This window comes from Lithobates pipiens, unplaced genomic scaffold (genome assembly GCF_037356315.1).
Source record: "Lithobates pipiens isolate NorthernLeopardFrog02 unplaced genomic scaffold, aLitPip1_a1.2 Scaffold_16, whole genome shotgun sequence".
Lineage (NCBI taxonomy): Eukaryota > Metazoa > Chordata > Amphibia > Anura > Ranidae > Lithobates > Lithobates pipiens.
This window is the reverse complement of record NW_027507748.1, coordinates 456,323,586-456,348,422: the sequence shown is the minus strand read 5'-3', so window position 1 is coordinate 456,348,422 and position 24,837 is coordinate 456,323,586. Positions and strand designations below refer to the sequence as shown.

The 24,837-nt window shown below is 41.7% G+C and overlaps 1 protein-coding gene across 3 annotated transcripts in view; it reads left to right on the top strand.

Moving 5' to 3' along the window:
- CUL4A (cullin 4A) overlaps positions 1 to 24,837 on the top strand; it is a 121,043-nt gene that overhangs the window by 10,332 nt on the left and 85,874 nt on the right. For all 3 annotated transcript variants that reach the window (XM_077482852.1, XM_077482851.1, XM_077482850.1), the window contains exons 3-5: positions 5,698 to 5,813; positions 19,426 to 19,530; positions 22,701 to 22,769. In XM_077482852.1, the coding sequence (XP_077338978.1) occupies positions 5,698 to 5,813; positions 19,426 to 19,530; positions 22,701 to 22,769 (290 nt within the window). The remainder of the gene's footprint in view (positions 1 to 5,697; positions 5,814 to 19,425; positions 19,531 to 22,700; positions 22,770 to 24,837) is intronic.

Here is a 24,837-nt window from a genome sequence, read left to right as displayed (position 1 = left end):
TATATCAGTGTGGGAGCTTGTGGATTGTGGGGCTTGTTAGTGTGGAGCAGCATGATGTGTATCTTTAGCCGCTGGCTCACACAGCCTGAGTTTTGACAGGTGCTGGAAAGGGGGGCGTTAACACATTTCAGCAGATATGTGGACGAATCCTCTGAAACAGGTTACCAGCACCGCCCACCACCTTCCACAAGGCAGGTATTTCTGTGTAGAACAACGGTGGGGTCTTTTGACCGCTGTCAAAACTCAGGCTGTGTGAACCGGTAGCTAGCGATACACATCATGGCGGTCCACACTGATGAGCCTCACAATCCACAAGTTCCCACACTGATATATGCTGACCGCCCTGCGGTGCTTACCCAGGTCCTATGCTGAATGTCAAGAATTTAAGATATAAGTGTGCTTTTATTTTTATTGAATAAACTGTTATATATTTTTTTTATACTGAGGAGGATCCCGCGCTGCTATTTGTGTTTCGTTTGAGCGCCTGTGATCTTTCCTGATTGTTTTGGTGAGATGCAGAACCTCTGGTACATGAAATTGACTGTGATACACTGTTCTTGTTCAAATATTTTATTAAAGTAAAACAAGAAGTCTTATTACACTTGCCAGGTATATACAAAAAAAGCATAACAAAGAGATTCAAAGTACATGTCATCAACAAATGTTTTTTTATAAAGAGCAATGTATCGAATACAGTAGGAGGCCATGCCTCGATCTGCAGGTTTAAGCAGTAAAAGGTTTAATAGAGCAGGGCCCAAAATAAGGGGAAGGTAAGTAACAAAGTAGATATCATGTAGGGAATACCAACAGCTTACATCAGTAGAAGGATTTGTAGGATAATCTAGGAGTATCGGAAGGGGGTGGTGGATGTAGGGTTTAGGGTATGAAAATCTCCCTCAGGAATCCGCCGAGGAATTAAGGGGGAATCCTGAGGTGGATTGTATTTAATGGTCTGCCAACCTGTCCCCAATAGTTAGGGGTGGGAAAGTGATGCCCTAGGTCAGGGATATGCAATTAGCGGACCTCCAGCTGTTGCAAAACTACAAGTCCCATGAGGCATAGCAAGACTCTGACAGCCACAAGCATGACACCCAGAGGCATAGGGCAAGGTCCACTAATTGCATATAGATCATCAAGGATAGGTGGGTGGAGAGCAGCCTCGGGTATAGAAGAGGGGGAGGAAGAGAGGAAGACGAGAGATTGTAGAGATTGAAGCAAAAAAAAAAAACAGGACAATAGCATGAATGGTAGGGGGAGGTATAAAAATGGGGGGGGCCTTAATAGGTTAAGACAGGAAGAGTGAATTATCGAAGTTGGAAAGCAAAAAGTGGGAGACCCAGGGTCTTCATAATTTTTTGTAGGGAGCAAGTCAAGGATGATCACTTCAGTCTTGGCATGGATCATTGCTTGGGTAATTCTATGTTTTGTTGCTAGGATACTTAAGGAGGGGGATTTCCATGCTTTCACAATGGTTTGTTTAGCTGTTGTGGTGATGAAGAGTAAAAGTTTGAATTGGCGGTGGGTCACAGTCAGGGGTCTGTGTTGTTCAGCAGAACAGAGTTTGAGTGTATCAAAAAGAGTAGATAGGATTTGAAACACTTTGGTCCAGAAGGCTTGTACAATGGGGCAGTCCCACCAGATCTGTGTGTGAGTACCTGGAGTTTGACAGCCACGAAAGCAGCGTACAGAGCATTGAGGGAAAATTTTTGGAGATCCTGGAGGGGACTAGGTACCACCTGGTAAGCACCTTGTAGTTGGTTTCAAGGGCTACAATAATGGGGGAAGCGGATTTAATAGCCTGCCAAAAATGTGACCAATCTGTCGGTTCAAGGGTGAGATTGAGGTTTCTTTCCCACTTCACGGAACTGGAGGTAAGGTTATGTGGTATATCAGGCATTGGGCATATAGGCCGGAGAGAAGACCTCTTCTGTGCAGGTCAGACTTGCAAGCTTGTTCAAAAGAAGTGAAATGTGAGGTGGTGGAGTCAAGAGGGAACCTGGCGAGTAGAAGTGTTTAATTTGTAAGTACCAGAAGAGTTCGGGGGGGGGGGAGTGGATGGGATTTGCAGAGTGACGGGAAGGGCATAAACGAGTTGGTCTTGTAGAAATAAGCATGTAATAGGCCAGCCTGGGCCCAGGCTGAGAATGATGGAGATGTCCAAGCTGGGTAAAAGGAGGGTTATGGAAAAAAAGGAGAGGAGGGGGTTTTGGGGGCCAAATCAAGTTTTGAGCCTGTCCCAAATGGCCAAACTATGTTTGGTTATGGGGTTGGTAATGGAACGTCGTCGTGATGGTGCTAACCAAGGAATGTTAGCCGCGTAGAGGGGATTACAATTTACTGATTCAATTTCGATTGCTACCTAGAGTGGTATTTCTTTGGTAGCATGGTATTTGGGTAGTTGTGCCAATTGAGCTGCATAGTAGTACTTAAAACAAAAAATGCGGTGCTAAAAGTGAAAAAAAATCACCTACTTCTGAAAAAGGTGAAACAATTTTTGCACAGTGGCATAGCATAAGCCAAGCATAATAAAAATAACACAAATGCAATATGTATAGATAAACAATACAGAAATCCACGTGAACAATGTGTAAAGATCCCCACAATATATGGGGATGAATAGTAAAGGGATCCACGTGAACCGCACCACGTAGATCAAACAAATAATGTGAAAAACACAAAACAAACAATAGTCCTATGACACGTAAGAAAATAATTTTCCCCTTAAGCAACAACTAGTTCCTCTTCAGTAAGGAGTGATCCAAATTGACAGGAGTGCCCAAGTTCATGTAAAATGGAACATTGAAGATACCATCATAGCGACACCCTTCCAAAGCTCCTCATGCAGGTAATACAGCGTACTGGATAAACAGAGAAATAATGGGTACTTTTACCCGAAGGTGTGGACACCTTAGTGGTGAGTCAGTTAGGTGTCAAGCTGTAATGAACAGCAATCCTCTCAAAGGGATGGTGTGAACCTCCACTCCGCCACGTCATCTTCCGTACTCTGTATAAACGGGGTGTCCAATGTAGGATGTCCTCAGCATAAACTCCAACGTAGGAAGTACTCACATTGTAGTAGGTGTATCAAAAAAAAAAAAGGGGGAAAAGAAAAAAGGCCTCCTCCATGGAGTAGATTAAATCCAGTAAAAAAATAAGTTTATTAAAAAATATATAAAATTAGAAATACATGCATGTACAAGCCCACAGTGAAGAGGGGTACAAAAAAGAAAAACCACGACGAAGCTGTTGTCTGGATGCGTGGAAAATATCGCCAGCAGGCTAAGTACCCGACATGTTTCGCAATAACTTGATTCAACTGGGGCACGCAATATAATATATATATATATATAGCATAGTAGTACTTCACAAATGTTGTTACACTAAGGCCACCCCTTAAACGGGGGATGTAGAGAGTTGGTTTGGGTAGCCGGGGTTTGCGTTTGCCCCAGATAAACTGGGCGGCCTGACGCTGTAGATTCCTCAGGCAATAGGCTGGGACTGGTATGAGAAGTACCCTAAGGACAGAGAGGATTTTAGGGAGGATAGAAATTGTAATTACGATTATGCTACCCATCCATGCTAGTGACAGGGATGACTATTTGGACAGAAGTTTGGAGAGGTTTGTTGGGTAGGGTAGTTGGTTGCATATAAGTCATTGGGGTTATTGGTGAATTTGACATAAGAGGTGGCCCATGGAAATGGGAGGAGTGCAATTAAACTGGCTACAGGTGATGGGGAAATATTCAAAGCTGTTGATTTTTGTGGGTTAACCAGCAGACCTGGTACACATTCAAATTGGGAGAGGGTGTCTAAGAGATTAGGGGGAGGTTAAGAAGATTAAAACATCATCTTCAAATGAGCATAATTTGTGATTGGTAGCTACCGAGTTCCAATCCATGGATGTATGGGTTTGAGCAAATGAGAAGGGCCAAGGGTTCAATCGCCAAAGCGAATAGGATAGGGGAAAGAGGGCAACCCTGGCAGGTACCTTGTTCGGCCGACAAGAAATCGGAGTGGAAACCAGAATATGTAACATAGGCTTTGGGGTTCTGGTATAGGGCTGAAATCCAGTGGAGAGAATGTGTACCAAACTCCCATCAGTGCAGAGTTGGGATATGGCCAGGAGAGCATATGTCTAATCAGATAAAACATGTTTGAATGTGACGAGTTTGGGCCAGGTGAGCTTAGGAGTGTTGCTCTACGAATATTGGCTCCTGCTTGGTGGAAGGAAATAAACCCGGTTTGATCTTTTGTGTATTGGGGTGCCTATAATAGGGTTAAGGTGGGTGTAGAGGACTTTAGCTAGTATTTTTATATCGAGATTGAGACTGGAGATTAGTCTATAACTGGACCAGGCAGTGTTATCTGTGTTAGATTTGGAAATCATTGAGATGGATGCAGTAAGGGATTCCGTGTGAAAGGAACAGCCACTAAGGATAGAATTTAAAGCCTCTGTTAGGAGGGGGGTGAGAAGCGGGAGAATTTCTTTTAATATGCAACTGAGAAGCTATGTGAGCCTAGGCGTTTGCGCAGTTTCAGAGTTTTGATGGCAAGTTGGATTTCCTCAGTTGTGATAGGCTGTTCCATAGCTTCATGGCAGGAAAGAAGATGAACAGGAGAGGAGGTTATCTAGTTGGGTTTGTGGCTAGTGTCCTTTTATAGAGGGGATGATCGTCTATAATGCAGACCTCCTGGAGTAGATTCAGGGTATTACTGGTGTAGGAGTTTTTAGCGATTTTCAAACAAACCAGTTTAGGGGTCTAGTCATCCTTGCAAAGTTGTAAGGCAAGAAACCTACCGGGCTTGTTTTTATTTCATGTAGAAGGTGTGATGTGTGGATACACTTTTCAGCTTATTCTGTTAAAAAAAAAAAGATCCAGTTCGAGACGCTCCTTCTTGTAGTCGCACTTGGTGGATGGGGATAAGGTGTCCTGAAACGCTGTTCATCATTGGATGAGTTCAGTGGCAGTTGAAAAAAGCATCCAACTGCCTCACAAAGTCAATTTTACCAGCAGCAGTGTACATGAGGCCTTAAAGTGACTCTCTTGCTTCCGTCAAAAAGTCTAATGGTGTCCAAACATGTATTGATATGATCGCCACTCATGCGTTTAATCCAATTTTGGGCTTCTTCAGAAAGGTCTGTTCATACAGCTGTAGCCACCAGGCTGTTAAAAATCAGTGACAGGCTGACAGATGCAGCGGCTTTACAGGTCTTCCTGCACATACAAGAGTTATTGCCTACAGTAAAAGACACAGCATGGGGAAATGTACATATATTTCAGAAGTGTTTTTCCTTCTTTCTCTATTTTATATATTTATTATATATATATATATATATATATATATATATATATATATATATATATATATATATATATATATATATATATATTTTTTTTTTTTTTTTTTTATTGACGTTTAACTTATATAATTTTTTTTTTATTGCATTTTAGTGTAAATATGAGATCCGAGGTCTTTTTGACCCCATATCTCATATTTAAGAGGTCCTGTCGTGCTTTTTTTTTCTATTACAAGGGATGTTTACATCTGTGTGTGTGTGTGTGTGTGTGTGTGTACAATCACTTTAAGGTCTTGTGTGGTGTAACTTTCTGTTGGTATACGTGTAATTAAGCATAGTTTTATACACTTGCATTGATGCTTTAGATATTTCAGTAATTGTAGTGCTGTCTGTTACAGATAAACCGAAGCTACCTGATAATTACACTCAGGATACCTGGCAGAAGCTCCAAGAAGCAGTAAACGCCATAGTGAGCAGCACTTCCATAAAGTACAATTTAGAAGAACTCTATCAGGTATGAGCTTTTTTTTTTTTTTTGTGCTCTGTGTGCCTTTTTATCTCAACGTTTCTTATTCTTCTGATGCAAAGTATCACAAATACTGCAAAGCCACTAAAATTAATAATGTGCAATCCTGGCCACTCACGTGGCTTTTTCAATTATTTTCTTCAGGTTAGGTTGGGTAAGTGTAGCTCTATTTAATGGCTCCACTCATGTGCTTGTTCCTTTTTGTTTGATTAAAAACACACTTCTATCATTTTTTATTCATTCACGCTTGTATTTTTTATTTAGTTTTTTTTACTTAAAGGCTTGTGACATTGTTCTATTCCCCAAAAAGATGCATTTCAGGAAAGTAAAGCGGGTGGGCCCATTTACAGTACAGAGAATACCCAGTACAGAACATGCATATACCATAGAGCTTGCGCACACACAGCTTAGTTTACAGTAAAGATATGGCAGAAAATTATAGTTACTGATATTAGTGCCGATACCAAGTATTTGTGCAAATGCTCTGATACCTGAAACCGATACCTTTTTGTAGTGCAGTTTGAGCCCATACAAAATTAATGGGCTCAAATCACCAAAAGTATCGGTATTCGTACTTGCCGATAAAAACCAGTATCGGTGCAACCCCGCAGAAAATTACACACACTTTGGCAGGCATACATTTTAATGCTTTTTAGTGGTCATATGATGTACGTCTATATGGAGCATGCAGTTATATAGGGTGTGTGCACAATTTATCGTAATATCAAATAGGTTGCTTTGCATAGTTAGTGTTAATCCTGCTCATATCTTGACCTTACAGTCTTTACAACATCATAACATTGTGTCCTGGTAAATATGGTGGTTGTTTGCATAGGTTACGCAATTCAGTAACCATGGGGAGAGGGCCATGAGAGCACGTTGTGCACAGGTATATGTCAGCATACTTGTTGAGCCTTATAAGTATAGTGAGTGAGCTTAGGACACTGCTGCTGTGCAACGCTCCTATAGTTGCACATAAACTTAATATTTAACATTGGCACCTGGACATATAAATAAAACATTCTTCATGTTTGCAAAACCTATTCTGGATCTGGAACATATGCTTTCAAAGTTGCCAGGCCAAAGTTTTTGGTACCTTTTTATTATTTGTGCTTGATAATGAAGAATTCCTTGCACCCACTTTGGTTGTCAATGAACAAAGTTTAAAGTGTTACCAAAGGTAATTTTTTTAAATTGAATATAATAAACATGTTATACTCACCTATGCTATTCAATGTTATTGCACAGTGCGGCCCAGAGCCTCCTCTTCTGGGGTTTACCCTTGGCGTTCTTGGCTCCTTTTTGTTCTATGAGTGCCCCCATAGCAAGCCGCTCTGTGAAAAGGAAGAGAGGGGGAAACCCTGAACAGCACTGCATCTCTTCTCCCCTCTTTCCCTTCACACAGGGAGAGGACAGAGAGCCATAAAATGATTTTTTTTACCTTAAAGAGAAGTTACACCGATTTTTAAAAGTCAGCAACTATGCTTTTTTTAATAAACAGACACTTACCTGTCCCACAGTCCAACAATGCGGCCGCCCAAAGCCTCACTCCTCTCCCCCTCCTCTCCACGCGCCAGCATTGTAAGTGTGGCACCCAGCAGGGACAGCTTGTGGCTTCACAGCCGAGCACGCGCTTTGCTGTCTTGAATGGCCAGGCAATCTTCTGGGACCTGTGATGTGTCCTAGAGGATCGCAGGGAGGGGGGGAGAAGTGAACTTCCGCTCGGGGGCCAGGAGAGGAAATGGGAGCTGGGTACCGGTCAAAACCAGATACCCGCTCCACCCCCCCAAAAAAAACCAAAAAAAAATTACATGGAAAATGTGGCGTCACGAGTGCTTAAAGCGAAAGTGTTTTTTTTTTTTTTTTGTTTTTTTTTTTGTTTTTGTTTTTTGTTTTTTTTCTTGCCTTTTCTCACACAGTGACGGTGCTCAGGCAAAGAAATGCAGATTCATTTGTTTACATGTGGTGAGCTGTGATTGGACGCAGCTGATCACATGGTAAAGGGCCACTGTGATTGGCTCTTTACTTTGTCTGACAGACACAAGGATCACAGAGCGAGCCCAGTGCAAAGGGGACAGGTTCAATAAACATCCTCCCTGAAATGGACGATTACACTGTAGTCATCTTTTGGCTATAGCATGGTCGGCAAGTGGTTAATGCAAGGAATGCATGGAGGCAAAAAACATTTTCTCTTTCGTTCATTGATGGACACCCTTAAAGAGGGATTCCACCTACAAAAAAAATATGAAAAGCCAGCAGCTATAAATACTACAGCTGCTGACTTTTAATAAATGGACACTCACCTGTCCCGGGTTCCAGCGATGCCGAGGCCGATCGATCGCTCGGCTCTCGGCTGCTGCCGCCACCATTCTAGGTGAGGGAATCAGGAAGTGAAGCGAATCGGCTTCACTTCCCGGTTCCCTACTGCGCATGCGCGAGTCGTGCAGCGCAATAGGAATTGTCCGCGCTGTCTCTGGGACCCGTGTGTGTCCCAGCAGACAGCGCGGCAGGACAGGAAGAGGCATAGACTCCCACGGGAGTCTATGCCCGGAAGTGGGTGTAAATACCTGTCTTTGACAGGTATCTCCACCCCCCTCCCCCCTGAAAGTTGCCAATTGTGACATCGGAGGGGGGGGAGGGTTCCGATCAGCGGAAGTTCCACTTTAGGGTGGAACCCTGCTTTAATCTTGACCGTAGGTTATTACGCCACCTTCAGGAGAGGACAAGGTAGAACATGTAATACATGTGAAAAAAACCAGAACTGTACAGTTCAAAAGGTTTGGAATGGGGGTGTTGGGGTAGCCGTTCACGCTAACCTCCTATAACCAACCCAAACCAACAAATAGTATTTGGACTATACCGGTACTTTTTATAAAGAAAGCAAAAAGAAAATGAATAAAATTTACTAATGTTTAATAAATACAAAAAGAGCCCACAAAACATTGTTAATAAAATCATAATGCACCCCAGAGCGTTTAGCATTTGCAGATACTCAAAGAAGAGTTCAGTTCTGGTGGCGTACAAGTCTTGTTCGTGTTCAGGACAAGAGATCCCTGGGTGAACATGTCAGACGTGCTGGCTCCATGGGAGCAGTACCGATTTACGCCTTTCTTCTGCTAAAACTGTTACCACGTCTGCTCCGCAGAGTGGAGGCTGAGGGGATTCCAGTGATACTGATTGCCCCAGATTGGCCTTGGCATCCTTGGTACGTCGACCTGGTACGCCTGGTGGCAGATGTTCCTTGGCGGTTACCGATGCGAGAAGACCTCCTGTCACAAGGTCCGATACTCCATCCTGCTTTACTGTCGCTGGTTTTAATAGCATGGCTGTTGAAAGCTAGGTGCTAAGGAACCGAGGTCTGTCTGACTCAGTGATTTCCACTATGCTGCAGGCACGAAAATCTTCTCGGAAGATATACCATCGTACATGGAAGGCTTTATCTCCATGTGTGAGGGGTGGCGTCCACGCACCTACTCGGTGTCCAGGGTCCTGTTCTTACAACGTTGAGTAGACCAGAAGTTGGCCTTAAGCACCATCAAGGGACAGATATATCAGCCTTGGCTGTCTTTTTCCAACGACCACGGCGTCTCACTCTTTAGTGAGTACCTTTTGTACAAGGGGTCTGACATGAAGTCCCTCCGGTGCGTCTACCCTTAGCACCAGGTTCAGATCCCACAAAAGTATCGGCGCTTCAGAAACTACCGTTTGAGAACAGCAGGGAAATTCCGTTAATGCTCTCGGTCTTTCTAGTGGCCATTACATCTGCCAGGAGGGTTTCGGAACTGGCGGCCTTGTCTTGCAAGTCGCCCTATCTAGTTATCCACAAGAATAAGGTGGTGTTGCGTCTGAAACCACCTTTTCTGCCGAAGATGGTTTCGGCTTTTCACCTCAATGAAGACATTGTTACCATCTGTGTCCAAAACCGACACACCCTAAGGAGGTGGCCCTCTATTCCCTGGATGTGGTCCGGGCTCCAAGGGTATATCTGTCTGCCACTGCTCCCTTTTGGAAGTCAGATTCTCTGTTTATTTCGGTAGCTGGTCCGAAAAAAGGTATTTTTCAGCAGGCTGATTGTACAGAAGTCAAACAATAGGTTTCTTTACAATCGGCCTGCCAATACGTGGATCAAAACTTGGCTGTTCCATGCTGAACCTGCCAAATTCCAGTCCATTTATGTACCAGCACAGTTGGTGACATGGATGACACCCTGGAACTAGCTTTTACACTGTTACCTGCCACTTCAGAGATGCAGAGCAACAGACTCATTGCCTGAATGATAGCATGATGACGCACAGATCAAATGCTGAGTTATGGGGGTTATGGGGGTACTGATAAGAAAAGATTTGCTATGCACCACCTGTGTATAGATGGGCTTAGGCAGGGACTATGTTTTTAACTTTATGCAGTGCAGTGTGCATGGTGTTAATGATTTTTTTTCTGAACTGCTTAATAGCTAACAGTCTTTGCAGAGCTGTTTTTGCTGCCTTGTTTAAAGCAGAACTTCTCCATAAAGGGGAAGTTCTGCTTGATGCCTCCTTGTTATTTATTTTGGGGGGGGGGGGGGTTGCAAAGTGGGTACCAGATTTTGACAGGTACCTGCTCCCCACTTCCAGTCGCATTTCTGCAGATCCACCGGATTTTCTATGACACCCCCCCCCCCCCTTCCCCATCCGCCTCTCCCCTGCCTTCAACCTTCAGGGACACGTCACAGGTCCCAGGAGGCTGAGGGACCATTGACAAAGCACAGCGCGGTGCTCACATGTTCAGTGGACAGTCGACTTTGACACCACAAGGAATCGCAGCCGGCTGCCCACAGTAAAACTGCCGGCGTCAGGCAATCGAAGACCGGCGAAGAACCGATTCGGGTGAAGACGGCCCTGGACAGGTGAGTGTACTTTTATTAAAACTGCAGCTTTAGTACAGTGCCTTGAAAAAGTATTCACACCCCTTGAAATTTTCTACATTTTTGTCATGGTAAAACCAAAAACTTAAATGTATTTTATTGGGATTTTATGTGATAGACCAACACAAAGTGGCACATAATTGTGAAATGGAAGGAAAATGATAAATGGTTTTCAAAATTGTTTGTTTGCAAATAACTTTCTGAAAAGTGTGGTGTGCATTTGTATTTAGCTCCCCTGAATCAATACTTTGTAGAACCCCCTTTCTCTGCAATTACAGCTGCAAGTCTTTTTGGGGATGTCCCTACCAGCTTTGCACATCTAGAGAGTGACATTTATGGGCATTCTTCTTTGCGAAATCGCTCAATCCCTGTTGTCAAATTAGATGGATAGCCTCCCTGAATAGCAATTTTCAAGTCTTGCCACATATTCTCAATTGGATTTAGGCCTAGACTTTGACTGTGTCATTCTAACACATGAATGTGCTTTGAGCTAAACCATTCCATTGTAGCTCTGGCTGTATGTTTAGGGTCATCCTGCTGGAAGGTGAACCCCCGCCCCAGTCTCAAGTCTTTTGCAGACTCTAACAGGTTTTCATCTAATATTGCCCTGTAATTTTGCTCCATCCATCTTCCCATCAATTCTGACCAGCTTCCTTGGCCCTGCTGAAGAAAAGCATCCCCACAACATGATTCTGCCACCACCATGTTTGTGCTGTGTTAGTTTTCTGCCGCACATAGTGTTTTGATTTTAGGCCAATAAGTTTGTTTGGTCTCATCTGACCAGAGCACCTTCTTACACGTTTGCTGTGTCCCCTGCATGGCTTCTCACAAACTGCAAATGGGCCTTGTTAGGGCTCTCTTCTTGTCACTCTTCCATAAGGCCAGATTTGTGGAGTGCACGACTAATAGTTGTCCTGTGGACAGATTCCCCACTTGACCTGTGGATTTCTGCAGCTCCTCCAGAGTTACCATGGGCCTCTTGGCTGGTTCTCTGATTAATGCTCTCCTTGTCCAGCCTGTCCGTTTAGGTGGATGGCCATGTCATGGTAGGTCTGCAGTTGTGTCATATTCTTTCCATTTTCGGATGATGACTTGAACACTGCTCTGTGAGATGTTCAAAGCTTGAGATATTTTTTAGAACCTGACCCTGCTTTAAACTTCCCCACGACGTTCTCCCTGACTTTTCTGGTGTGTTCCTTGGCCTTCTTGATGCTGCTTGTTCACTAAAGCCCCGTACACACTATCAGATTATCTGCTGAGTTTTTCCTTCAGATTTACCAAAACCATGTAGTAGAAGGGCCTGCCTGATTGCATACACATTGAAACTCCTAAGGTTTGTCCTCATATTATATGGTTTTGGTAAATCTGAAGGAAAAACTCAGCAGATAATCTGATAGTGTGTATGGGGTTTAAGGCTCTCTAATAAACCTCCTGAGGGCTCCACAGAACAGCTGCTTTTATACTGAGAATAAATTACACACAAGCGGACTCTATTTACTAATTAGGTGACTTCTGAAGGCAAATGGTTCCACTAGATTTTAGTTAGGGGTATCAAAGTAAAGGGGACTGAATACTAATGAACGCCACACTTTTCTGATGATTATTTGTAAAAAAAAAAAAAAAAATTGAAAACCATTTATCATTTTTTTTTCCACTTCACAATTATGTACCACTTTGTGTTGGTCTATCACATAAAATTACAATAAAACACATTTATGTTTTATGTTGTAACATGACGATGTGGAACATTTCAAGGGGTATAAATACTTTTTAAAGGCACGCTGTATTTGTAGCTCCTGGCTTTAAAAATGTTTTCAAGCAGGGGGGAGAACTGCTTTTAAAGTGGATGTAACCCCAATTCATGAAATTTGAGCTTGGCACATATATCTGCAGTGTTTTGTTATATCTTTCCAAAGCACTGTGTCCCATAGCTGTCTCTTGCTCAGTTCCTCTGATAACTTTTGACAAGCTCTCGGGAGATAGAAGTGTGTGTTGGGGGAGGTTGCTATAAATTAGTAACATTCCTTCCTTCCTTCCTTCGCCAATGAGAATGTTTGTTTCTTTCCTCCAATCGGCTGTATGCCCAGGCTTCACTGCAGTGTTGAACAGAGAGAATATCCCTTAACACAAATGACACAGGCTACCTACCAGTAAGGCTGAAGATCAGTTTAACAAAATCATTGTGCTTCTATACAAAAAGTTTCTAAAGCAGTTTATTTTATCATACAGTACAGGACACAGGCAAAGTATTCATAGACCATGGTTTCTATTGTAGGCCTCTACCTTCAGGTGATTGGACACTGGCAAAAACTTCAAGGACATGCTGCTTGGGTGCCTTGCCTATAACCCTACCTTAGTTGTTTGCTAGTGTCCTAAGGTGATGAACAATTTCTTCCTTGCTGAGAAATCGGTTAACTAGCTTATTGCATTTCCAGATGCATTCCACATGATTTTTTTTTTTCCTTTTCTTTTTTTTTTCTTCATACATTATATATATATATATATATATATATATATATATATAATAAAATGTGTGTGTGTGTGTATAATATAATTTTTTTTTTTTTTGCACTGTACTGGGTCTAGTGCATTTTTGATAGATGTTTTTATGCTTTTTACTAGAGGTCGACCGATATATCGGCCGGCCGATATATCGGCCGATATTTGCCGTTTTTTAAATAATCGGCATCGGCCGATTTGTGCTGATAAAAAGCCGATTTAGAACTACAGCGGGACTTTGAAATGGCTTCTGTATAGAAGTCAGTCTAAGTTGCTGAGTCATCATAGCAACCCTTTCCTCCTCTCTGGGCAGACTGCCAAGAAAAGAACTAAATGATACAATGTTTACACTTGAATGAATGAAGTCATCTCTGTGTGTAGAAGTTCTCAGTTTAACCATTTAAAGACTAAATCTTTTCTGACACTTGTTGCTTACAAGTAAAAATCCTGTATTTTCTGCCAGAAAATCACTTAGACCCCCCAAAAATGATATATATTTTTTTAGCAGAGATCCTAGGGAATAAAATAGCGGCTGTTGCAATATTTTATGTCACACGGCATTTGCACAGAGGTCTTTCAAATGCATTTTTTTGGGAAAAAAATACACCATTTAAAAAATAAAAATAAAATAAAAACAGTAAAGTTAGCCCATTTTTTTTTTTTGTCCAAAAGTTTTGACTACCTGTTTTTATTTAATATATATACATATGTATGTATATATATATATATATATATATATATATATATATATATATATATATATATATATATATATATATATATATATATATATATATATATATATATATATATATCTCTATCTATCTATTTTTTTTTTTTTTTTATCTAAATCATACATACAAGTAAACTGATTGGAGGTTTGTTTTGTTTAATAAATGTTTAAGTGTAAGAAATTTTCTGTATCACTTATGAAGGCCGCTTTCACACTGGTGCGGGCAGGCGTTGATGGTAAAACGCAAGTTTTAGCGGCTCTTTACCATCATTTTAGCGGTGCTATTTGGCTGCTAGTGGGGCACATATAACCCAGCTAGCGGCCAAGGAAGAGGTTAAATGCGCCCATGAAGCACCGCTGCCAAATCGCATTGCATGCGCTTCGGCAGTGGTGCCCATTCATATCAATGGGCAGGAGTGGTGGAGGAGCGGTATACACCACTCCAAACGTGCTGCTTGCAGGACTTTTTTTTTAAGATCCTGCCAGCGCATCGCCTCAGTGTGAAAGCACTCTGTCTTTCACACAGACTGCAGGGGAGCCATTTTACAGGCACTTTACAGGCGCTATTTTTAGCCCAAAAGCGCCTTAAAAAGCCCCAGTGGGAAAGGTGTGTTAGATCAAGGGGGATTAAAAATAAATAAATAAATAAAACCAGCCTAACATATCGGCCCTAAAAAATCGGCATCATATATCGGCTATCGGCCGCCATGATTTCTAAATATCGGCATCGGCCAGAGAAAAACCCATATCGGTCGACCTCTACTTTTTACCGCATTCCAATACAGTTCTTTGCAGGAAAAAAGGCTGCATGTTGAATTTTATTTTTTATTTTTCTGGAAATGAAATGCACGGGAAAGCACTGCACTGGTGTGAACTCTCCACTTCTCATCCTCTCATTCCCACGTCTGTCCCTTGCTTCCTTGAAATGTATACAGGGAGATTGGTTCCTACAATTACCCACACTGATCATCCCAACTGTCCCCATGTGTTCTTCTCCGGCCCCCCTGCAGTAAACTGTCAAGAAGGGGCCAGTAAACCTGTCATGTCATTGATCTCTGGTTGCCATAATGTCTGTCAGATGTGTCCCTGAACTTGGCAGCTCTCTTCTCTAGGCAGCCATTCCTCATCCTTTATAATATCTAGGTAATCTTGCACTCAAGACCATCCTTTTTTCCTAAGATATTGTCAGTTTTCCACCTCAGTGAGGACATGGTTCAACCATCCTTATGCCCTGCTCCAAAGCATCAAAACAAATTCTCTCTTCAATTTCTGTATGTAGTATGAGCCATAGCCATTAGATTCTACCTCCCAAAGCACCTGGCTTCAAGCAGGAAGACAGATTCCTTATTTATCCTGTCCACTCTACACTCTCTGACAAATCTCCTCCTGCGCTTTTACGTGTCCATTCCATCAGACCGGTTGAAGTTTCCTGGACTTTTCGGAACCAGGCCTCTGTAGCCCAGCTATGTAAGAACGCCACCTAGTTCTCTGCTCATACCTTTTCAGAGTTCTACCAGGTGGACATCCATTATTCTGCAGATGCGATTTTCAGATACCGTACATGGCAATCTTAAGTTGGGTCATTTGACCCTTGGTGGTGTTGGGCCTGTTAAAACAGTTCTGTTTGCCTAATTTTTGCCCACCTTTCTCATTCATTGCTTATGGATGCCCCTGGGTCCAGGAATGCTTTGGTGTGTCTTGTACTGTACGAGGATTTTTGACTTAACTGTAAATTTCATATCTTGGTGTACAGAGCACAGGCCACCCTTTCTTCAATTCCTTGGTTACTCTGCAATTCTTGCTTCAAAACGGAGGAGTCGGAGTAGGTTAGGATTATAGGGGAGGTGCCTAGGGGGTGTGTCCTCAAAAGCTTTTCCAGTGTCCAATGTCCTGAAGGTACGGCCTATAACTTGGGGTCTGTGAATACTTTTCCTGTGTTTTGCACTGTACTCCAAGATATGGAATTTACAAGTAAGTCAAAAAAAAATTCTCAACTAAGACCTGCCTACTAGTCAGGTAAACTAAGTATAAACCATGAGTACTGCTTTGCAAGGACTGTGACAGCCAGGGCTGCTAATAGTGGGGCCCAGGCCTGACCTGGGAGAACTGCACTAAAAATTATCGGTCAAAAGGATATTTACTGCTGCAATGACTTACCTGAACACACTTCTGTTACCTAAAAAAAAAAAAAAAAAAAAAATAGGTACTGGAATCGCACCTAAGGATATAAATGCAGCTAATTTTTTGGCAAACTACAAAGACCACATACTACATATTTGCAATATACTTGATGTCTCATTTCAGATAGCATATTGTGGTCAATGCGTTTTTTAGATAAGTCCACTTCATTAGGAATGGTAGTGAAAGGGTTAAAAGACATCCATCCAATTCCTTTGGTCTCGGTATGTTGGTCACAATGAGTTTATAGCATTAGGCTACGTTCACACTGGCATTTTGCCCCAGGAATCTGCAGATTTTTTTTTTTTTTTTTTTTTTTTTGCTGCTGTTTTTTGAGCTGGATAGCTGCGGCCACCGAGCCTGTACACCTTCTTTTTTTTTTTTTTTTTTTTTTTTCTTTGGAGCTTTTTATTATTTTCACAAAATTTAGCAACTGGTACAGCGTTTCATGATGCATAAAAAAAGTGGCAGTGCAGTCCATCAGGCAAGCTAGTGTTGACAGAGAGCCCTGTAGTAAAATCGCTGGTTGTGTGAACAGTCATGAATAACTGTAGCCGTCGGTATTAAAGCCTAAGAAGGGAAGTTGCGCTTATTTATCTTCCGCAGACAGTCAGTCGGCTTCCTACAGTTAACATGACGGTTCCAGGGACCCGAAGATCGGCGAACAACCAGCAGATTCCTGCCTCTACCATTCACACTGGGGAAAAACACCTGTGCAAATGTGGCCTCATATGGTTACAACAAACTAAAGCTACATTCTTTTCCAGCTAGTGGGTTACTCCTATATGGGACCAAAGGGATGAGAGGTCCAGGGCATAATGTTGTCCTGTCACAAGATGGTAGTGTTGGAGGAGACTTCCGCCCTTCCCAATCCATAGAGTAGACATGAGCCCAAAGCTGCAATGACTTACCTGAGCACGCTTCTATAAAATCTAACAATAACTACACACAATAATAATTAAAAATTATTATTATTGTATTACCGTATGTTGTTCTGTTATCAATTCTACTGATGAAAATACTAACAATTGATTATGACCAATTTAATTAAATATATACCGAAACGTTTTATATATCACCCCATTCCTCGTTTTATTAGAAAGCCATACCATACCCACTATTGCCCTTATACAAGAGTATAATATAAGCAAGTTGTAAATGTAATGGATAATGCAAGCTGCAGCTTAGTGGTTAAGCACTGAAAGAAGTGGGGGGGATTCTGCTGTGACTTACAAGCAATTACAAGTTGATGGGGATTGAATTCAAGGTGCTGGTGTTGGAATTTCGGATAAGTGCAGAAAAGTTTTGGAAGGAGGTGGGTACTATTGGTTGATAGTTCTATTTACCCAATTTAAAATTGAATTTAACTTTTATTTTTTTACTGTTGGGGCATTGAAGCCTTTTGAAAGAATTTACCAGGCCCTGGTCTCTCAAAGGATGAAAAACGCTGGTCTAGATAGACTGAAAATGCATGAAACTGGATGTCTACGTTTTTAATGTTTGTAACAAGGATACACCTTAATACGCATAACAAACAAATAATGCTACATGTGCTATTTTTTAGTAACACCCTGATCTGCAGCATATAGATAAGGACTGTATGATTAAAAGATACAGTGTAGTGCAACTTCAATGAAGTAATTGATGACTGACAGTAAAGTGTCACCAAACTATGTCATAAAAATGTACACACTAGTAACTATATCTGAAATCAATAAGGTACATTAGTATCCATATTTAAATGACCGTATCAATTTTCTTGTGAGTCAACATAAAAACAGTCCCAATATGGTAAATATTCCACCACCGTGTAATAAATCAATAAATGTCAGTGCCGCCTAACACTTGTGCACACTAGGCGTTCACCTTACTGTTATGACCCCTGTATCACCAGTCAGGTCATTAAACACTCTGGAACTCTTTTAAGGGAAATAAAGATGAAGATGTAGCATTCCAACTCTCCAGTGTCTGCTATATGCCGCTATTGGCCTCAGAACTCAGAAATGGGAACAGAACACTCCACAGCTAGTGTTCTCTGTATAAAACATTTTATGTGCAGAATAAAAGTAATACACTTAAGATAAAACGTACTTAAGTAGTGCTAGCTGGGAAAGCAGATATTGGCTCACAATCAATGTTCAAGATAGCCGTGGGAGGATGTCATGCTCCAGGCCCGGCCTGCTTTAGGAACATGTGTATAGTAAAAGATAGATTGAGGACAGGTATACCTTGAGGGAGCCCACTCCTCCTTAAAGGCATAGGGGGCACACTGGACACCCAGCAAAAAACACAATGGCAGCAAAGGTGTTCAGTGTGCCCCCTCACCAATTTACCAGTGGTATACACAAACAGCAACTGCCCTCGCCTATAACTGACTTTAACAGCAAGGAGCGCATGGAAGGGCGACTCATGTGAAACAAAAAACAAAGAAAAGTCGCAGCTTGACTTGCCAGCCTGCTACAAACCAAATTGTCCTGTCTAAAACAGCTTTCACACTGACCCGGGCGTGGGCGGTAAAGCAGCGCTGGTTTTAGCGGCGTGGTTTTAACCACCGCTGGCGGCCGAAAAGGGGTTAAATCTGCCCGCAAAACGCCACCAGTATTGCAGCTCTGCCCCATTGATTTCAATGGAGATCAGCGGTGGAGTAGCAGTGAGTTCACTGCTCCAAAGAAGCTGCTGGCAGGGCTTTTTGTGACGCCCTGCCAGTGCACCGCTCCAGTGTGAAAGCCCGAGGGCTTTCACACTGGAGTGAAAGGAGACGCTTTGTTCAGGCGCTATACAGGGGCTATTTTTAGCGCTGTAGGGCCTGAAAAACGCTGGCAGTGTGAAAGGGGTTTAATAGTTCACCAACAGTGAGGTGAGTGAGCAATGTGGCTGAGACACTGTTGCTAAACTGGGGAGACTTCTTCTTCGGGACCCCAGACAGGAATTTTCAAATACCCTGTTAACAGACCTTTTTAATGGGATTTAATGTGACTGGCCATGATCTGACCCCCTTTATTTTTGTAGCAAAGGTTGATGGACTATTTTTTGTTTTAGTGAGGATAAGTTGTTTTCTGTTCACCTGTTTTTTGGAAATAAAAGGACTGTTTGCTTTTACCAGTACGTCTGGCCAATGAACCAGGGTTTCAAGTAATTGTTTTAAATGTTTGATACATTGGGAAAAAACTGTATTTTTCATTCTTTATATTTGCATTTATGCATATTAAAAAGCTCCTGTAATAACAATAAATGTGTAAGGTATGTTATCAAGTAAAATTGATTCACTGTGTTTTTTTTATTTCTAGGCTGTGGAAAACTTGTGTTCCTCCAAAGTGTCTCACACACTGTACAAACAGCTGCGCCAAGTATGTGAGGAGCATATGAAGGCTCAGATTCATCAGTTCAGGGAATATCCTTTATGTAATGCAAACAAATATACAGGAAGATATATTGAAGAAACTATCTTCCTAATGTGTTTATTCATGGATCAGTTTGACTATTTAGCTTGGGCATCAGATGACCGGATCTGTGTATTTGTGCATACGCGTATGTAGGTAGCAACAGACAGAGGCAGCTGTCAATAAACACTCCAATTCTGAGCTGGATAGTGATTCATTGGGGTTGTTTTACTAAAGTCGGAGAGTGCAAAATCTGGTGCAGCTGTGCATGATAGCCAATCTGCTTCTAACTTAAGCTTGTTCAATTAATTTCTGACAAAAAAACCTGGAAGCTGATTGGTTTCTCTGCAGAGTTGCACCACATTTTGCATTCTCCAGTTTTAGTAAATCCACCCTGATGTGTGTAGTTATCCATTATTAACCTTTCTTATTTATTTTTTTCATCCTGGCAAGAAATTTTTTAGGGCTGTTACTGATTAAAATTTTCATGTTCGATTAATCTATTTTTTTTTTTTAATCGACTAATTTTGCTTAATTATAATGCACATACAGATCCAACTACTTTTAGCCCCCGTTCACACCTATGTGAATTAATGTGCGTTTCCCCGCATCTAATTAAGCCCATTCATGATCAGTAAATCAGTAGATTGAGTGCTCTCAAACTGGACTGGCCATAGATGGATTGAAATTCAGACGATCCCTGCTGAACCTGCCAAATTTCAATTCACCTATGGTCAACTTTAAATTTAATTTTATTTATACTTTTTCAAGCTAGGCTACTCACTAACATTAAGTACACAACTAAAGTTTGTGGAAACAGTTTTGCCTGGTTTATACATTTATTCAGATTGGTCTGGTGATGCAGATACAATTGCCAGACAGCATAAACATGTTGTTGATCTTCAGTGTAGTTAGACAGTACTGCTTAGGTGGGGGACCGTGCAGAGGGGAAAATAATTATTTGACCCCCTGCAGATGTTGTAAGTTTGCCCACTCACATAGAAATGATCTATAATTTTTATCATGGGTGTATTTTAAATGATAGAAACAGGATATCAACCAAAACTCCAGAAAAAAACACATGATACAAATGCTATAAATTGAGTTGCAGTACAGTGAAAAAAATAAGTTATTTGTTCCCCGAGTAAAACAGGACTTGGTGCTTGGTGGAAAAACCCTTTTTGGCAAGCACAGAGGCAAGGCGTTTCTTATAGCTGGTTACCAGGTTTGCACACATCTCAGGAGGGATTTTAGTCCACTCTTCTTTACAGATCTTCTCCAAATCCTTAAAGCGGAACTTCAGTAATTTTTTTCCATCTATAAAATCTTCTGCTCTTGATCTTTTAACTTTGGAAAGTAAAACATTTTTTTTCTGCCAGTAAATAACTTGTACGGCCCACTTCCTGTTTCTTGTCTGGTAAATAAAGCTCTCTCACTCTCCTGAGAGTTTGCCAGGAAGGGAGGGGCGATGAGTCATAAGAGGGCCGATGAGAGCTGCAGAGCTGGAGGTGTACCTCTGTATAAATCCAGGAAGTGAACAGACAGCAGCTTCAGCTGCCCATAGTTAGAATGGTTGAAGCCAGACTCAGTGGAGGGAGACTTCTGCAGCATATTTGGCAAGTAGAAAGTCACAGTATATATAAAATAATATGCAAAATGGTTGGAGAGGAGCTTCACAATGGCAATGATGTTTTTATTACAAATTATGTGAGCAGACTGCAGTTCCTCTTCACGGTTTCTTGGCTGTCACTTGGCAACTCAAAGTTTCAGCTCCCTCCATATATTTTCTATAAGATAAAGTCTGGAGAGACTGGTTAGGCCACTTCATGATCTTAATGTGCTTCTTCTTGAGCTGTTAATTGGCAAACTTCTGACGTGTCTGTACATGTGCTTTCTTCAGGAGGGAAACCTTGTGGGCACTGCAGGATTTCAATGCATGACAGCGTATTGTGTTTACCAATGGTTTGTTTGGTGACACTGGCCCCAACTGTCTTGGGATCATTCACAATCTCCTTCTATGTGTTCTGGGCTGATCCCTCACTTTTCTCATGATCTTTCTTACCCCATGAGGCAAAATCTTGGACGGAGCTCCAGACCAGGGTGATTGAAGGTTATTTTTCATTTCTTCCATTTGCGAATAATCGCTCCAGCAGTTGTCTCCTTCCCATCAAGCTTCTTGCTGATAGTCTTGTAGCCCATTCCAGCCTTGTGCAGACCTACAATCTTTTCCCTGATGTCCTTTTGACAGCTCTTTGGTCTTGCCCATGATGATGAGGTTTGAATGGAATAAAGAGATATTTTCCAGACAGGTGTCTTCTATACACATAACGAGTTGTAGTTAGGAGTACCTTCTTAAATTGACAAGACTAATCTGTGTACTGGAGCCAAAATTATTGTTGGTTGGTAGGGGATTTAATGCGCATTTTACTACCTGAACTGCAACTCAATGTATAATATTTGTATGTTTTTTTTTTTCTCTGGATTTTTGGTTGATATTCGGTCTCTTTCACCTATGACAACAATTATAGACCCTTAATTTCTTTGTAAGTAGGCAAAGTTACAAAATCTGCCGAGGATCAAATAATTGTGCCACTGTGAAGCCACAATAAAATTGATCAGATTCTAAAGCCCCATACACACTATCCGTTTTTCTGCTGAGTTTTTCCTTCAGGTTTACCAAAACCATGTAGTAGAAGGGCCTGCCTGATTGCATACACATTGAAACTCCTAAGGTTTGACCTCATATTATATGGTTAAATCTGAAGGAAAAACTCAGTGTGTATGGTGCATAAGGCTGGATTCACACCTATGCAGTTTTAGTGCTGTTTGCATTTTGTAGATTTGTACTGCAGTCCATTTAACATGGTTTCCTATGGAACACGTTCTGTAGTGCAAATCTGCAAAAAGCAATAAAAATGCATGGGTATGAATCAGGCCTAACCCCTTTGTTCTTTCATAAGCATGTTCACAATGTTGGATTGACAGCAGTACATAAAGTACTAGAGCTCTGAATGGTTCGTGTTACTCACCTGTTACTTTTATGGTTCCAGTTTTAAATTGCAACAGTAATTACATGTATGATATGCTGATTTTACTTTTTTTTTTTTTCCTCCACTGCTAATATCTCATCTATTTTTGCAATGTATAACAGTCAATTTCCTTAATCCATTTAATTTTGCACAGAATCTCTTGATAGCTTTTTATTTTTAAAAAAGGTTAACCTGTGCTGGGAAGATCATTGTAGACAAATGGTAAGTTTGAGGTTATGTATTTTCTGCTAATACATATTATAAATATTTGCATATTTAAAATTATATACAGATTAAGATTTAGAGAAAACACTGTAAAACCGATTACTGAAATATATTGTAGCATTTAAAACAAATGTTCCCCCCCTTTTTTTTTTTTTTTTTTGTTACTGTACGAATTATGTAAAACATAAATTAAATAAACCCATTATTCTGATAGTTTGTTAAAGCTAAACTCTGAGGAAAAACTTATATTGTAGTGGCTCCTCCTTGCACTACAAAGGTTAAATGCTATTTAAGTCTAGGTGGAGTCTTTAATAATTATGCTTAGTTTCCCCAGCCGCTGGCATTCTTTTCTTCTTACCTCTGGGTTGTGAGTGGGCCTTTCTGCGTCTTCATGTGCAATGTAGGACTATTGGTCCTGCATTGTATTTCATTCAACTGCCAGCATAAAGTAAAGACTTCGAGGGACTGGTCGCACAGGTGGAGAGAGCGTGCTACAGTAAAAAAGGGAAAGGAAGAAGGTTTTTTATCTTGATGCTTTCTATGCATTAAGATAAAAAAACTTTTTGCGTGTAGCAGCCATCCCAGCACCCACCTAATTACTTACCTGAACCCCATCTCTCTCTAGCGATGTCCACTAATGCCTAAGCCATCCGGGACACTCCTGATTGGCTGAGACACAGCAGTAGCGCCATTGGCTCCTATGGCTGTCAATCAAAGTCAGCCAATCGGGGGAGAGGGGGGTGGGGCCGGGTCAGGGCTCCGAGCCTGAATGGACGCACAGAGCTGTGATTCAGCTCCAGTGCCCCCATAGGAAGCTTCTGTCTGTAGCGGTACTCAATAGGAGGGAGGGGCCAAGAGTAACAAAGAGGGAACCCAGAAGAGGAGGATCCGGGCTCCTCTGCAAAACCAACTGCACAGAGGAGGTAAGTATAACATACGTAAAAAAGGAACATGAACACATTTGAGCAGCTTTGCATTCAAATGTAAAAAGCTGCATTTGACAAAGCATCTACAGTACATGAGCCCTTTGTCTAATCAGGAAAGGAACCTCCTTCCCATCCCTCTATATATGCAATGTTCTGCTCTTTCCCTGTCTGTTTCCAAAAAATTGAGCCACTTTTTGGGGGGGAATTTATTTGACTTAAAAACCATTAAAACAATCCGACATAATTTAGTCAGATATATATGAAATATTGCTCCTCCCAAGCTGAAAGAAACCATTACGTTTATGGCGGACAAGGTATATTCCTGTTTGTGGTTAGATTCATCCCCACCTCCTGGACCTAAGGTGGCCAGCATGGAATTGCTTGCCAGTTCCCAGAAAAGTATTTTCTGATTCACTCTCTAGCACAAGCCGCGCTCAGTGTATGCCCCTTCCAAGAGGTTTGCTCAGCAATTCGCTAGGTGAGGAGGCTTACCACAAAAAGTGAAAAATTCCAGTGGTGGATCCAGCTGTTTCCTGCCTCAACAAATCCCTGACATTTTCAGTTGGGAATGTCTGTCTTTAACTACTTCGGCCCTGGAAGGGTTTACCCCCTTCCTGACCAGAGCATTTTTGCGATTCTGCACTGTGTTGCTCTAGCTGACAATTGCGTGGTCGTGCAACTCTTTACGCTCCTCCTCTCCTCAGTGTGCCTCTATAGCAAGTTGTATACTATGGGGGTACACGTGCAGGTGCACTTTTAAGCCAGGCAGTGTGCATCCATAGACACACACATGGTGCATCTTGGCCACGCCCCCTGCTCCCTCTTAGCAGGATTTGACTGGCTTGTGGACACAGAGAGATGGGCGGGAACAGCGCTGGATAAAGAAAGGTGTCAGGTAAGAGTTTTGGTGGGGGATGGGGGCAGAGCAAGTGCTAAAAATGTTACCTTAATGCAAGTAATGCATTAAGGTTAACAAAGTTTTAACTTTAGAACCACTTTAAAGCATTCTCCACAATAAGATAATAAAAACTTTCACTGCCTGTTTACCCCCCAATTCCAGGCCTAAATATTAACCTGAGTCCTATCTCGATTCAGCTCTGTCCCTGCGGGTAGCCCCACTCTCCTCTTTTCCTGCAGGA